The 12,753-nt window shown below is 39.9% G+C and overlaps 1 protein-coding gene across 1 annotated transcript in view; it reads right to left on the bottom strand.

The window, feature by feature from the left end:
- Nucleotides 1-10,285: 10,285 nt before the first annotated feature.
- The window catches only part of Rp1 (RP1 axonemal microtubule associated), a 357,619-nt gene continuing 355,151 nt past the window's right edge, over nt 10,286-12,753 (bottom strand). The window contains 1 exon segment of the mRNA XM_059255599.1: nt 10,286-10,437. Within this exon segment, the coding sequence (XP_059111582.1) occupies nt 10,286-10,437 (152 nt within the window).

The raw sequence follows: 12,753 nt of genomic DNA, 5'->3' as shown, positions 1-12,753 counted from the left end.
TTAGAGTAAAATCCCTCCTCAGTGATACATATATCTATATCTATATATCTATATCTATATCTATATCTATATCTATATCTATATCTATATCTATATCTATATCTATATCTATATCTATATATTGTTCTCATCCATGTTCAGCCTTCAGAAAAATAGTGGAAATGCACCGTTGGCTCTACCATAATACCTATATATATATACACACATACAGTGGCATCCCTCTACTGTGATGTCCATCTATAATGACAGCCCTTTAAAGTGACAGCACTCTATAGTGATATCTCATTATAGTGATCCACCTTCAATAACATCTATATGAAATGATAGCACTCTATAGTGACATCCCTTCATAGTGACATGCTTGTGAATTGATTCTCCTCTACAGAAACACCCCTATGTGGGGGCATCCCTCTACAGGACATCCCTCTATATGATACACGTCCACAGTGTCAGTTCTTCTTATTTTTCTATTTTTTTTCATTTTTCTTTATTAAGAAATTTTCTACTCCACATGCTATCCACAGACCCCCTCCTCTCTCCTCCCACCCCCAGCCTTCTTTCCCAAGCCACCCCACATCCCCACATCCCCCAAATTGAGGTCTCCCATGGGGAGTCAGCAAAGCCCAGCACACTGAGCCTAACAGGTCCAAGCCCATTCCCACTGCACCAAGGCTGTGCAAGGTGTCACACCACAGGCACCGGATTCCAGAAGCCTACCCATAGACCAGGGACAGATCCCAATCTTCCTGCCTGGGTGTCCCCCAAACAGTTTGAGCCAAACAACTGTCTTCCATATACAGAGGGCCTAGTTCAGTCCCATGAGGGCTCCACAGCCACCAGTCCACAGTTCATGGGCTTTCACTATTGTGGCCAGTCATCTCTGCAAGAACACATGCTCAGCTATGTTCATATCAGCATTATTCGTAATAGCCAGAACCTGGAAACAACCTACATGTCCCTCAACTGAAGAATGGATAAAGAAAATATGGCACATATGCACAACGGAGTACTACTCAGCAGTAAAAAACAATGATATCGTGAAATTTGCAGGCAAATGGATGGATCTAGAAAATATCATCTTGAATGAAGTAACCCAGACTAAGAAGGACAAACATAGTATATACTCACTCATAAATGGATACTAAATGGGAGGGAAGGGATGGCCAGACTGCAACCCACAACACCAGAGATGCTAGCTAACAGGAAAAGACCCTAGGAGGGACACATAGATAATCCTGTGAAGGAGAAGTGGATGAGAGCTACATGAGTGGACTGGGTGTGGGGGGGTGGCAGAGGGCAAGGAATGGGGGATGAGAACATAGGGAAATGGGAGGGTCAAGCTGGAACAGAGACAGAGTGGGAGGGCAGGGAGGAAGATACCATGAAAGATGAGGACATCATGAGAATAGGAAGAAGCAGGATACTGGGGAGGCTCTCAGGAATCCACAAGGTTGACCCCACCTTGGTCTACTGGCAGTGGTCAGAGGGTGCCTGGACCGGTCTACTCTGGTGACAGGCCTAGCAAATAACCTGTCATCATAGAGCCTTTGTCCAGTGACTGATGGAGGCAGATGCAGAGATCCATGGCCAGGCACCAGGCTGAGCTCTGGGAATCCAATTGATGAGAGAGAGGAGGGATTCTGCAGGTGAGGGACGTTGAGATCACAGTGTCAGTTCTTTGCAATGATATCTCCAGTGAAACTGCTCCATAGTGAACGCTTCTACACTGATATTCTTTTACAGTGACATCCCTATAAAATAACAATTTTCTACAGTGTTATTCCTCCATAGTGACTCCTATTTGTAGTGACACTTTATCTAGTGACATCAATCTGTGAAAACACTCAAAAGTGAAAACAACTGTAGCTAGAGTTTTCCTGCCTGGCTGGTGGTCAAGACAAATCTCTCTCACCTGCCAGTCCTGCAGTCGCTCAGACCCAAATAAACACACACAGGCTAATATTATTTAAAACTGCTTGGCCATTAGTTCAGGCCTACCACTGTCTAGCTCTTACACTTAAAATCAACCCATTTCTATTAATCTATATGTTGCCACATGTTCCGTGGCTTTACCTGTGTGCCTGTTACATGCTGCTCCCTGGATGGAGGACTGGCATCTCCTGCCTCAGCCTTCCAGTTCCCAGAATTCTCTTCCTTGTTTGTCCTGCCTATACTTTACTTCCTGCCTGGTTACTGGCCAATTGGCATTTTATTTATCAATCAATCAAAGCAACACATTCACAGTATACAGAAAGACATCCCCAGCTCCATATCAGACACCTCTCTATGCTAACACACCACCAGATTCGCATCACTGTACATTGTCATCACTCTGTAGTGAAAATTCACTGTTATTACACCCTTTATAGATACATCTCTGTGTACTGACACACCTGTGGTAACATTCCTCTGTGGTGACACTAAGTGATGTTTACAGAGACATCTCCCTACACTTACACTTCTTTATTGTCACATTCTCTACAATGTCCTGCTCTAAAATGACATTTCTCTATAATGACACTGACATATAATGACTTTCCTCTATAATTATATTCCTCTACATTGATGCCCCTGTATATTGACACTTTCTAGAGTGAGATACCATTATGTTGATCCTTCTATAGTGACACTTCTCCATACTAAAATCTCTGACAAGTGACAACCCTCTATACTAACATCTTTCTATTGTGATATCCCCCCACACAGAAATTCTTCAATAGTGATACTTCATTATATTGACATCCACCAAAAGTGATATCGCTCTACAGTGAAATCCTCTACAGTGACACCCACCTATAGTAACATCCTCTGCAACAACATGCATCTTTAGAGGAACATCTGAATAGTGACATCTCTATATACTGACATCACTATGTAATGCTTCTTGCTATTATGATACTCCTCTATAGTTACACACTGCAACAGTGAGTGTTCCTTATTCTCAAATGCTTCTAGAGTGAAATCCTTGTAGAGTGACATTCATCTGTAGGACACCTCTCTATAGTGACATCCCACTTCAGTGATTTTCCTCTGTACTAACATCATTCTCTAGTGACATCTTCTACAATGATATCCTTATACAGTGATTTCAGTCTATAACAACATGAGTGGGCATTCCTCATTACTGATATTTCTCTATGGTGATAATCTCTAAATGTGTACCCCTCTACAGTGCCACCTTTCTACAGTGACTTCTCTCTATAGTAATAGCACTCACTAGTGACACCTTCTGCAATGACATCCAACTTTAGTGAAACATACTTATAATGTCATCTCTCTACAGTGACATCTTCATTTAGTGACACCCATTATAGAGATATTATTCTACAGGTACATCTTTCTATAGTGACACCTCTCCCTATGACATCCCTCCACAGGCATTTCCTTCTATAGTGTACATTTCCAGACTGATATTCCTCTTTAGTGACATTCATCTATAGTGACATCCTGCTACAGGTACACCATTCTATAGTGACATCCCTCCACAGATACAGCCTTCTATAGTAATGCCTTTCTCTAGTGACATCATTATGTAGTGACATCACATCATAGTGATGTCTCTCTTTAGTGACATTCCTCTATAGTGACATCATTCTACAGTGACATCCTTCTGTAGAGGTATTCCTCTACAGGTATAAATTTCTATAGTGATCCTCCTCTTTAGTGACATCATTCTATAGTGACATCCCTTTCCAGTGACATATCTCTTCAGGTACATCCCTCTACAGTGACATTCTTCTATTTATAGTGATGTCATTCAGTAGTGACATCACTCCATAATGACATCCATGTCTACTCACATCCTTATATAACACCTCTCTGAAGTGATACTGTCTGTAGTGGCACTCCTCTATATGATACCCTTGTACAATGGCACCACAAGTAAAATACATCATATTACCACATCCTTTGTCCGTAAAATTTCTCACTTTTACCTTGCTCTAATAATTTTCCCCACACGAACCTGAACTCATGTATCATTTTCTGTCCACTGACTGTTCCCCTACCGTCCTCTGTCTGCTCTTCTCTGCATTTGTCAAAAACATATATGTGTCTTTCTTGAGATAGTATTTTTAACAGTTTCTGATTCCTTTTAAAATCATTATTGAATTGATTTCAGTTTTTTAAATCTATTTTTTCAATAAATGGTCATTAAAGTATTGATACTGCCAAACTGTATATCAAAGACTAGGAAGATAAAGGTAAATGATACATAATTCCAAGTTTTGAAAATAAAAACCTAGCCTAAGGAGAGAGTAGAGATACAGGCATAATAAGTTATTTCTCCTGTGATGTGAATTAAAACGTAACTGCATCACAGCTGTAAAGACTACAGTTCTGGATTTGAATTGAATAGCTTGAGTTCAGCTCTAAGGAGACGGTAAATAATTGTTAGTGAACTACACTGACAAGACTTGCAGCTGTTCCAGGAACAAGTGGCAGTAGGGTAACAGGGATAAAGGAGGCCCCTTAACCACAGTTTTGGGGGTCAGGTTGAGTGAGGCACACAGGAGAGCAGTGACTGCAAATACCACCATGGGCTGAAAGAACAGACACACATGCACATACACTTGTAAATTTTTGCATTTCTGGAAAAATCCTCTTCCTATGACATATGGTTTATTTTTGTTAGTTATATGATAAGCCTAACTTTATAAAATTTTACTTAGAAAAGCTAATAAAGGTTTCATTGAGTGCTAAGCTTAGCTGCTAATAATGTAGCAGTATGGGCTCATCAGCTGTGCTAACTCTTGCCAAGTAGTGTGTATGGAAAGTCTACCTGCATGACATTTGTGCAGGTTGAAAGCATAAAATGGAAGTTCATTTAGAGAAACACCTTCACATCTTTAGATGTGCTTTCTCAGCTTTCTATGACTTGTGAATCCACCTGCCTTTTATAGTACCTATTAACAAATTTGGAAAGCAAACTTTTAACCAAAAATCTAATTCTTACCTGGACCCATCCCATCATAACTGACTAGAACTTCCTTCAATTTTCTAAGAGTCAGTCTATATGGGAAAAATGCCCACTTATAAGATAAATACTCAGGAACCATTGAGACAGTTCCTTTCTCTAGGAATAAAAGAGAAAAATATTTCTGCCAATGTATCCTTACTCCATTACAACATGGATGTATATTACCACTACTTCACTAGTATATTGTTACTTACTATTTTATGTGCAAAGGTCTACCCTATGCTTTATCATGGAGTCTACAAAAGGATTTTAGAGATTTAATCAGGATATTAGTTTAAAAATCTGTGAGTGAGGTAATGACAGCCTAACTGTGTGTCTGACTCCCCTGTTTTTATATATTAACAGTGTATCCCTCGGCACAATGCATGAGGAGAATAGGGCTCACTTCCTCATTTCACAGAGAGTGAAATAAAGCACAGTTATGTGATGTGCTGCACGTAGACATCTAGTAGGAACAGAGCCAGCACTGCAGGGACTGGGTCTGCTCCCAGTGTTTGCTTTGTGACCATTGTTTTCCTGCCATTCTTTATTGTTAAATACGTATTCAGAAATGCACATATATGTACATGAAGTCCTGAACTTTGAAATAAGTATGATATGCAGTGTACACTCAATATGCATATCCGAGACATGTACTTGGGACTCAGAACACATCACCAGAAATCCGGCACTTCAGCATGATGAATACTGAACTAAGGAATATTGGTGGCCAAAGAAGCATCAGAGTTCTCTACAACATCTTACTTTCCTGGTTTTACCTGTCCATCCTTCTCCCTCAAAGTGGTCAGAGACTAGCATTAATTCCTCAGACGGCAAACCATGAAACTTGATCCCCTCTATACCCAAAGTAAGCTAGAAAACCTAGAAATATTATTGTACACTCTATACCCACCCTTGAATTTTCTGTGTAGCAGCTGGCCATTCTATGTCCTACCTCTATGAAGCAGGCTCAAGACTCTCCCTCCAGAGAAGCCCTGACCTATACCAGAGACATAGATGCCCAGGAGAATCAATAGGCAGGCACTGGTATGTTTCCCCTCCATCAGTCAACATTAGATCACACCTTTTCGCTTGTTTGTATTTGGCTGCAATGTCTATTCTTAACTGATTGAATCTAAGAATAATACTAGATGTTTCCCCCAGGTCTTTAGGTCCTCGTTTCTGAAGGTTCCCATTTCACATGAAAGGATTGAACAAATGTATTGTTTTCACCTGTGACTTACTTTCTCTTATAGCAATGTAAACATTGACCTTCTGTGGCACAGCCATATCTGAATGGACTGGCAGAAATCATAAAGCCAGCATAGCTGCTTGAGAAAAATCCACCAAAACTGAGCCACATGATGGTTGTCATGTCACCTTTGGTTTTCATCTCCACCTGTTGCATGCTTGGGGCACTTTTAATATTTGTGCAATTTGAGGATATTGGATTGATGGAAAATTTCCTATGAATCATGTATGCCTTCTCCCAGGATTACTGTTTTTAAGCTTCCCCAGGACAGTCCTGAACATACTATTCACCCCACTTTTAGGGAGATATCTTTATCTACTTGAAGATCTTCCTTATGCCTTGGAGGTTGTGATACACATAAAGAAGCCAGAGGTCTCTTCATAAGGCTATGAGACATTCTTGAAACATCTGTCCTGTTCTTACATAGGAACAAGATATTCAAAACAAAGTAAACTTAAAAAGGTCAGCAATATTTGGTGGACTAGAGGAGTTGGCCACAGTTCAGATTACAAGCCTCTTCCAACCCAGACAATTATGTGGCATACAACTCTGCCCTACATAGAGACATATTGATGAGCAAAGTATCGAGTGGAAAGATGATAAAAGTATAAAACGTCAGGACCTCCCTTTCTTAAAAAAGTTAGCACATGCAGAGTTACAGTAATGTCATATGACCAAGGAACAACAGGATCAGACATAAATACAAATTCTATGAAGATGTAAACATTGTATTATGCCAGAATTTGAATAATAACTGCAGCAACTTTGGCCTGAGGATTTTTCTTGGGCACTCTGACCATTAAAAGTTAATGATATACTGCTTAGGACATGGCAAAATGCCCAGGATAGCTTGAAGATTTTGTTTTGGTCAGTGTCCTTGAAGCAACCTAAGCTACCCGCCTGAGAACAGGCTGTCATATGCCTCTAGATTCTTAAAAATTGTGTTGGGGTCAATGAATAAGACTGATAACTCTGTTTATTAATGATGTCAAGACTTGAGGGAAAATGATTGGAAATGGTAACTCTGTTCTGTCATAGTTTATTAATGATGACTAAAAGATGAGCAAAAGGAAATGAAATACATGTCCCAAAACAAAATTGATATGATCTGTTTTGGAACATCATGGGTTTATCCCTGCTTACTAAATTCCGTATAAATAAAGAAGCACGCTGGCTGCTAGTCAGTCAGGCTGCAGGATTCCTCTGACCACCATGGCCTGGCTCATTTTCTTCCCCCACTGATGCCTTACATCCTCTGCTGGGACCTGTCTCACTGAGGATGACTTCCACATGCTTCCTCTATGTCCATATCTTCTAAAATGAAACTAAGCAGTGTCTATCCTGTGTCTGATTCCTCCATCACCACTCTTGCATCCACTCATCTTCACATCCTACCCTCATCCAGAGCTGGACTCCAGTACTTCTGATGTGTGAGGGGATGGAATACATCTCCCACACCCCTTCCCTTTTCATAATAATTGCATTCACTTCTGTTGGGGAATTGCTGAATTGCAGGGCATTTACATACTCCACTGTCATGGATTCTCTATTCTGAAAATATTGATACCAGTGCAGATTCTGTCTGTAGCATAGGTGAGAGGTTAAAGTGTTGCATCAGACACCAATACCTTGTATTTTTTTTTCTTTCTAGACTTAGACACAGTAGGACTTCATGGTGGGCATATTTTTTTTCCTGATTATTAGCAATACCTTTGAATTTTTTCCTTTTTAGACTTATTACACAATAGGACTTTGTGGTGGACATATTTTTTCAGATTATTAACAATGTTGGGTATTTGTGTTGATGGCTATCCTATTTTGTAAAGTCCATACTCATTTGTCATGCCTATATTTTAATTCAGGTTACATGTCTTTTTCTTTTTGATCTCTGGATGTTCTACATACACACATCTTATAAACAAGCCCTTTGTCCATACATGTTATAGGAACTCCATGCTGTGTGGGTAGTCCTTCTATTCTCCTAACCATGTTTTGAGAGGTAAAGTTTTTAACATTTAAATGGTGTGATTTTTATCATCATTTTCCTTTTTGTGGTAAACCTTCTTTCCCTTTTGGTTGTTGCTTAACACTTAAAATCTTAGTGTTTAACAGTTCACCCATGCATACAGCATCATCAACCATAACAGCCAAAAAGTGAAAGAAACTTTAGAGTTTGCTAATGAACAAATGGGTAAACAAGAATAGGCTCATGGAACAGAATGCTGCTCATTCCTACTCCAAGCTACCCATGCACAGAATGTAGCGGCATTATGCCTAGTGAAATTAGTAAGATGCACAAAGGACAAACATATGACTTCATTTAAGTGAGGTACCTGGTGAAATCCACAGAGACAGGTGGAATAGAGGTTGCCAGGGGCTGTGGAGGGGGAGGTTGTTTTGTGGGGTTATTGTTTTGTGGGCACAGCGTCTCAGTTTTTCAAGATGAAAAGTATTATGCAGATAGATGGTGGGGATAGTTGTATAATAATGTGAATGTAATTAACTCCACTGAAATATATATTGTATTCCAAATAATGTAAATATAAAACACTATCTGTTAATTTAAAAAAACTTTTAACATGGTAAATTTTATGCTATGAACATTTTACTGTAATTAATTTTTAAAAATCCTGGTCTACCCCCAAGATCATGACACCTTTTTTCTATTATCTTCTAGTTTTTTGTTTTACATTTAAACCTAAATTTACATTGAACTGATTCTAAGATCACTGTAAAATAAGAGTCCTGGTCTCCTTTTTCTCTATAATGATGTCTGAGGTACTATAATCATGAACTGAAAGGGCAGCCCTTCCCTGAGCCTGCTTCAGGATGAGCTGTGTCTGGGCCCCACTGAGCTTCTTTGCTCTGTTTGACTATGTATTTCCATGTAACCCTTAGAATTAGAATGCTGCTTTTTATTAAAGGTGAAAATCTTTCTGGGATTTTGATTAGCTTTGAAATTAAGCTGTCAGTCAACTAAACAAGAGTCTTACAACTCTGGATCACTGTGTATGTCTTTATTAACTTGTATCTTATATTTTAATGACATTTTATAATTTTCAAGTAGAGTATTGACTGCCATAGCATAACTGTTGTACAATAACCCCAGTAGATGGTTTAACCATGGTGAAAGGAGAAAGTCATCTGTGTATAGTCCCTGGTCTTTGCCCAAGAGCCCTGCTTCAACTATCCCTGCTACAGGGTTCTGTCTGTGGACTGAGTTTCCAGAGGGATCCAGTCCTTGTAGCCAACAAATGCAACCTCTGGAATTCTCACTATTGGCTCTTCCCCTCTCCCTCTCTTCATTCCTACACTGCTTCCAGGTGTCACCTCAGCTCTATCGCATGTACAGTTACGCGCGCACACACACACACACACACACACACTCACGTACACACACATACACATGCGCAAAGACACACACACAGACACACACACACACACACACACACACACACACACACACACACACACACACGCCTGCAGGTTCTGTGCAGGCTCTCCTCTGAGTAACCTCACAGATGAGTAAGTCTCCATATCCCAGGTTATGTATGGGTCTGTGAGGCCTATTTTCTGCTGGGGAGAATCCCAGGCCCAAGTTCCTCAATCATCACAGTCTCACAAACCCCACAGACTCTTGGGCCAGAGTTTTCATCTGAGCATCTACTTGCGAATCTAGGGAAGCTCACCGGCTGAATACTGTCCTCTGCACTTGCTTCTGCGTCAGGATCCCAGGCCTTGAAGGCCTGGTTGCCGCTTTAACACTCATAGATGCTTAGCGGGAAATGTTTCTAGTCTTCCTGGTGGGATGCTGCCACTCTTACTACTCGGCTCTATCTGGGGCGTCCTTTCTGTCTTGCGTTAAAGGAAATGACAACAGCATCAGGACCCATGTATTGTTATGCAGCCCTGGTTAAGTGTGTATCCCTTCAACTCTGGAACAATCTTTCAGGGAAAATCACCAAATGCCCAGTATTTCCGGGCAGGTAGCAAGTGAGCATCTCAGGAGTTTTCCGTTTGTATGTCTTACGTGAAGGAGACTAGAGGAATGACTGCAGGTATGATGAGGCCTTTCTTTACCTGTGCACGCCGAACCTGGCTTTGTTGCCCCTAGATCGATGAAGCCTTCCTTTCCCGGAATCGCCTTTGGTGCCAATGAGATTGATACCTTAGACTGTTTCTGCCTCTGGCTTTGTGCCAGTGTATATCTCAATTTCATAAGCCACCACTGAAATATCAGAAATCAGGTATCAGCCTTCTCATTTGTATTTAAGGAGCTAAATACACTGTAAGGGAACAAAATGTTCTTTTAAATACTTAAGTTGCTCCATGATTTGGCCCCAACTCTCAATTAAGTATTACCCTTCAAACATGCTCCTGGTTACACATGTTTATGTCATTCATACAGAAAGGCTACTCCCTGAACTATTGTTTCAAAATGACGATTGTAAACAGTTATGAACTTCCATTAACCACTATGCTTTTTATAGGTATCATAAGATGTTGAAATTAAAGTACAAATCTATTCCCAATTTTAATTAGATGAAGTTGGCAGGTTTTTCTGCCTGAAGTTTGACTGGTCTAATTACAGTTGGCCACCCCTGCTACATCATAGAGATTACTATTCCAACAACAGATATGTTAAACAGCCCTTGAGAAAGAAAAGAATACAAAGATCTGACAGAGAGAGAGCAAGGGGCAGGGAGCAAACCCAGAGCCAGGGAAGTTTTTGTCAATTAGAATCCACTGCACTTGACCTTAGAATTAAGGTCATTCTGAGACACTGGTAGAAGTCACTCATTAGAAAAGAGATTATTTGCTGACAGTAGTGACATGAGTCATATCCTGGGTACAATAAGCATTTTGTACTATTCCCAGACCCTGGAATGTTTAATAAATCACACACTGCAATTGGTCAGCCACATTTACATAAATTAACATTTTCCAAAGAATTCAGACATGAAAACCCAACAAATAAGAAAAGAAGGCACATGAGTCCCATTGCCTGTGTCTCTCATGCCTGACCTTTAGAAAGACAAATGTAGTGTATTGGGAAATGGTATGATCAGAGAAAATAATCAGTTTCCTTGTTCAGTCTGATATATTCTGAAATACCCCCAGAGTGAAAGTCAGCAGAGTTTAAACAGAAAATAAGAACATTCTCGTGAATTCTGGACAACCTCAAGGCATCTTTCAAAGTATGCATTGAGCAAAGCTGGTCTGACAACCTCTGCAGCTGCCCAAGCAGAAGCCCAAACTGCTGTTTGATTCTCTAGAGCAAAAATAAAGCCGAGTGTACTGAGAGGTCTTTGTAGAGAAGGCTGGCTCCCATCTGCTGAGAACTATTTTTCCATTTCTGGGGAAGAATGAATGTGTTTACTGCTTTCAAGGGGGAACATTAGAACATACAAAGATAAATATGTAAAAAGTTACAGGTTTAGGACATCAAAAATCATGGAGGACACAATCATACATGTGCAGCAGGAACAGCACTTGAACAGTCTCCAAGTGTTGCATGAACACCCTAATAAAATCCTGCAGCAGCTAATCCACACACGGCCTCAGGTGCACCTCAAGAGAGTGACTGGGAAGCTGGACGAATTGATTAGACTAAATACACACGCACCAACAATAGACAGAAGACAAACCAAACTTCTTTGCCATTGACAACTCAGAGGAGAGACAAATGCATCCAAACTCTGGAATCAGGTGGCTATTGTGACTAAACACTAAATTCATAACAAACTACATTAAAGGGAGTTTCATACTTTGAATTGGAAGACAAAAGAAAACACAAGCCCACCCAGGGAAGCAGACATTTTGCTAGAGTCTGTAACATTGACTATTTTACTTAATTCAATAACATAATTCACTAAACATTTCCTATACTTCAAAACAAAACAAAACAAAAACCCAAATTTTTATTGCTAAATTTATAATAAATTCTAGTCCAGACTTTTCATGATCCTTACAAAATTCTTCTTCATCTCTACTTATCCCAAAAGTAGAATTTAAAGAATGCTTAGCACGCCACCTCAACAAACCCTGAAATATTATGTGTTTTAAATGTGATCTACCTAGAAAAGAAACTCATAGCAAATCCTTTCCTTAGTCCTTCTCCTTGGCTAGGAAACATCAGGGTTTGGGTGGTTGATTTAAGGCAGAGCCATATGTCCTCACTAACACTCAGTCTGTTGCAAGAATGGATGAGTCTAACAAATTGTCCTTAGTCCAAGAGAGAGCCAGTCTCTGAGTGGAGATTAACACAACGCTAACGCCTATGTAAAAAAAGCTTTAACTGAATACACTGCATTGAAAAGACAGGGATGGTGTTTGAGATGTGGATATCTGGCATATGAAAAAGACCATTTTACCCGAAAAAAATTGCTACTCAATCATGCTAGACAAATAATTGTACTTCCAGAATCTGTTTTAAGAAGTAGCTCTTATTATAATTATCAGCATCATTAACATAATGTAAATGTTAGCATCATCAATTAAAAGTAGCAGTGAAAGTTGTCTGTGTAGTTTACCTATGTATGCT

The sequence above is a fragment of the Peromyscus eremicus genome, chromosome 2, assembly GCF_949786415.1.
Source record: "Peromyscus eremicus chromosome 2, PerEre_H2_v1, whole genome shotgun sequence".
NCBI lineage: Eukaryota > Metazoa > Chordata > Mammalia > Rodentia > Cricetidae > Peromyscus > Peromyscus eremicus.
The sequence above is the reverse complement of the archived record's forward strand: the minus strand, read 5'-3'. Positions and strand labels throughout refer to the sequence as shown.